We start from the raw sequence: 3964 nt of genomic DNA, 5'->3' as shown, positions 1-3964 counted from the left end.
GCGTGTTCAGTTGTTTTTTCGTAGCCAAGAGGCCAAGACTAGAGTAAGTGGAATGAGATTGTATAATTATTAGTTATAAGAAATTTGTAAAATAACCTGAAATTACTTGCAGAATTAAAAAGCTTACGCTGACCTAACTTGAGGATTAAATGGATTAAATTTATTTCAAAGGCACTGGCGGAGCTAGATTAACTAGTCGAACGAGCAACAATTCTTTTTAATTAAATTATGGTTAAATTCTTTTAATTTCTACGTGAAATTAAATTCACTCTTTCGTAAAGAATTCTGAGCAAATTCTTTAATTCCTACGGTGTAGTAGAGCTACGGAGACCTAAAGAGGAGGGACTAATACAAATCCCAAGGAAAGAACAAATTTTAATTTTACCACGCGTAAAATTACGTACATATAGACATGGCAACGACTGGAAACTGTGGTCTGTGCCAGGAGCCGGCCAACCAGGAAATGCTCACATGCTCCAGGTGTGCATCTCAATTCCACTGCACCTGCTGCGGATCGAAAAACAGTGCCACCTCGAGTTCCTGGATGTGCGAGACATGTCGCCACGTGTGTGATGAAGGTGAACATAACCTCGAAACTGAATCCCATTTCAAGGTTAACCACCCAGGCAACAAAGATCAACACGTGGAAGATGAAGCAATGCCGGAAGATCAGCAAATACTTTTGCAACAATTAGAGGACGAAATGTGCCTCGAAAGGGAATATCTGCGCCGTAAGTACGCCCTACTCAACCCGAGAGTACAGTCAAACGGAGAAGCGAAGGATCATCCACAACATGCTGCTGGAATACATCGATACATAATGATGACGAATGATAGTGCAACCAATACTCCACAGGCGACGAGTACCAGAGCGCAGAACATGCCGTGCAAAACCAACGGCATAACACCACATCAAGTAGCTGCTCGACAATCAATGCCGAGGGAATTACCAGTTTTCAAAGGAGATCCAAGAGAATGGCCACTTTTCATAAGCACCTATGAAACTAGCACCCGGATCGGTGGATACAGCAACGAGGAGAACGCTATGCGTCTGCAGAGATATCTGAAAGGCAGGGCCCTTGAAGCCGTGCGAGACAGCCTACTGTTCCCAGAAATGCTGCCGAGCGTTATAAGTACTTTGAGAATGTACTTTGGACGCCCGGAACACATAATAAAACTGTTGATGGAGAATGTGCGAAATTTGCCTCCTCCAAAGGGCAAGCTAGAACCGCTGATCGAGTTTGCATTTGCGGTGAAAAATATGTGCGCTACCATTAGGGCAAGCAAGCTAGATGCGCACCTAAACAACCCTACGTTATTACAAGAGCTTATCGAGAAGACGGGACCTGATATGATGCTTAACTGGGCTCTACATTCAAAATCTATACCCTACCCGAACATACAGCACCTAGCGGATTGGTTGTTTGAATTGGCGGAAGCTGCGAGTCGCGTATCTACGCTCAACATATTACTAGAAAGCGACAAGAAGAGAATCAACAGAGGAGTGATGCATACACATACCGCAGCGCCTACAGATAGCCCTAAAAACACAGTCTGTGCGATATGCAAAGGACACCACAAACCAGTGTCTTGCGAAAAGTTGTTGCGGATGTCAGTCGAAGCCAGGTGGAACGCGATAAATAACCATAACCTATGTGCTCAGTGCCTCAAAAACCACAAGGGATCCTGCTGGAGTCGCGTAGCTTGCGACATAAATGGCTGCAAAGCAAAACATCACCGTCTCCTTCATAAGGACGTGACGGAAAGCGTTCTGCACAATCATCGTGGGTCACTAACCAACCCGCCAGAATGCTATGTTCGAATCGTTCCAGTCACTTTGCACTCCAATTCGAAATCCGTCGATATCTACGCATTTATGGATGACGGATCGACTCTAACACTTGTAGAAGAAAAATTGGCTGATGCGCTCGAAGTGAAAGGTTTCGCCAATCCACTATGCATTAGATGGACCGGCGATGTTAGTCGGCAGGAGCCGGAATCCAAGCAGCTGAACTTGAGAATCTCAAAACAAGGACTGGGCAATAAATTATTTAAAGTAAATGAAGTCTGTACGGTTAAGTCCATTGGTCTTTCAGCCGAGACGATGATAGCAGATAGGATAAAACAGAGATATCCGCATTTAAAAAACCTGCCTATCCTGAGCTTCATTAACGCAATGCCTCAAATGATAATCGGCAGTAATAATCCGAATCTCATAGCTTCGCTAAAGGTGCGCGAAGGAAAATGGCAGCAACCAATAGCTGCAAAAACGAGACTAGGATGGACTATATATGGCGAATCGGGACGATCTGGGGGAGGACTCAACCTGCATCGGTGTCAATGCGATCTGGATTTGCATGAGATGGTTAAAAAAACATTTGCTAACGGAGGAAAAATCATCGCCGATATTTACCAAGTCCCCTGATGAAGAGCGATCTCTACAGATTCTGGAGGACACTGTTAATTACAGCTCGCGGACGTACACCACGGGATTGCTTTGGAAAGATGGCCCCCGTGTATTTCCAAAAAGCCTGCCGGTAGCAAAACGACGACTCTTATGCATGCAAAAGAAAATGGCAGCAGACCCTCTTTTTGCAAATGAGCTACATAGTCAAATACAAAACTTAATAGCCAAAGGCTATGCCAGAAAGTTGCCAGAGGAAGAAATCAGGGAGAAACCCGAAAACGCATGGTACTTGCCCATTTTTACTGTACGAAATCCACATAAACCTGACAGGGTCAGATTGGTGTGGGACGCGGCAGCTCAATCATCAGGAGTAGCCTTAAATGACTTTCTTCTAAAGGGACCCGATTTGCTCGTGCCCTTGCTGCAGATTATGTACAACTTTAGAATGAGAGCAATCGGCGTGAGCGGTGACATCGCCGAAATGTTCCATCGAATAGCAGTAAGAGAAGAAGACGCTAAAGCACAACGATTCCTATGTCAAAATCAGACAACCGGAGTCGTAGAAACTTTCCAATTAAATGTGTTGACATTTGGAGCCACGTGCTCACCCTATATAGTGCACTATGTGCGCGACCTGAACGCTAAAAAACACGCGGACGAGTTTCCTGCGGCAGCTAAAGCTATTCAGTCAAGTCACTACGTAGACGACTACATCGATTCATGACATCCAGAAGAAGAAGCCATTACATTAGCGAAGGAAGTTAGAGAAGTCCACGCACGCGGGGGCTTATATATGCGCAAGTGGTGTTCGAACTACAAACGGGTACTCGCTGCACTTTGCGACACAACAACGTACGACGAAAAACAGTTCTTTAACAGTGAAGAGATACACTCTTATGAGAAAATATTGGGCATGCAGTGGAGTCCACATCAAGATGCCTTCACCTATGCACTAAAGTTTGTACGCCTGAAGCGCAACATAATATGTAGCGACAGAAGTCGCACCAACCAAAAGGGAAATTTTACAAGTTTTGATGTCAGTTTTTGACCCCATGGGTTTTGTATCCTGTATAATGATGTATCTCAAAATACTGCTCCAACAAGTTTGGCGATCGAAGATTGATTGGGATGAGGAAATACCACCCAATCTGCAGGATATGTGGCAATCATGGCTGTCCTTTTTACCCTTGATAGAGAACGTTCGAATTCCGAGATGCTATTTTAAAAGTTGGCATGCACAAGACTGCTGAGTTCAAATTCGCTTATTCGTGGATGCAGGAGAAGACGCCTACTCTGCCGTTGCGTATTTCCGTATCGAACAAAATAACCGAATACTTTTGAGTCTCTTTCAGCCAAATCCAAGGTAGCTCCGTTGCAGCCGCTTTCGATACCCCGCTTGGAGCTACAGGCAGCAGTAACTGGAGCGCGACTGATGAAAAATATAATAGCACAACATGAAATCGATTTTGAGGAATGTTACTTATGGACCGACTCGAAAACGGTACTAGCGTGGCTCGATGGAGATCCACGACGATATCAACAATATGTAATGTTTAG

At 44.6% G+C, this 3964-nt stretch overlaps 1 protein-coding gene across 1 annotated transcript; it reads left to right on the top strand.

Moving 5' to 3' along the window:
• Nucleotides 1-412: 412 nt before the first annotated feature.
• LOC137586352 (uncharacterized) lies at nt 413-3131 on the top strand. Its single transcript, XM_068302360.1, has 2 exons — nt 413-2334; nt 2738-3131. Exons 1-2 carry the CDS (start codon nt 413-415, stop codon nt 3129-3131), a joined length of 2316 nt encoding a protein of 771 aa, XP_068158461.1.
• The last annotated feature ends 833 nt before the right edge of the window (nt 3132-3964 follow it).

The sequence above is a fragment of the Drosophila tropicalis genome, unplaced genomic scaffold (assembly GCF_018151085.1).
Source record: "Drosophila tropicalis isolate 14030-0801.00 unplaced genomic scaffold, ASM1815108v1 contig_979, whole genome shotgun sequence".
Taxonomy (NCBI): domain Eukaryota; kingdom Metazoa; phylum Arthropoda; class Insecta; order Diptera; family Drosophilidae; genus Drosophila; species Drosophila tropicalis.
The sequence above is the reverse complement of the archived record's forward strand: the minus strand, read 5'-3'. Positions and strand labels throughout refer to the sequence as shown.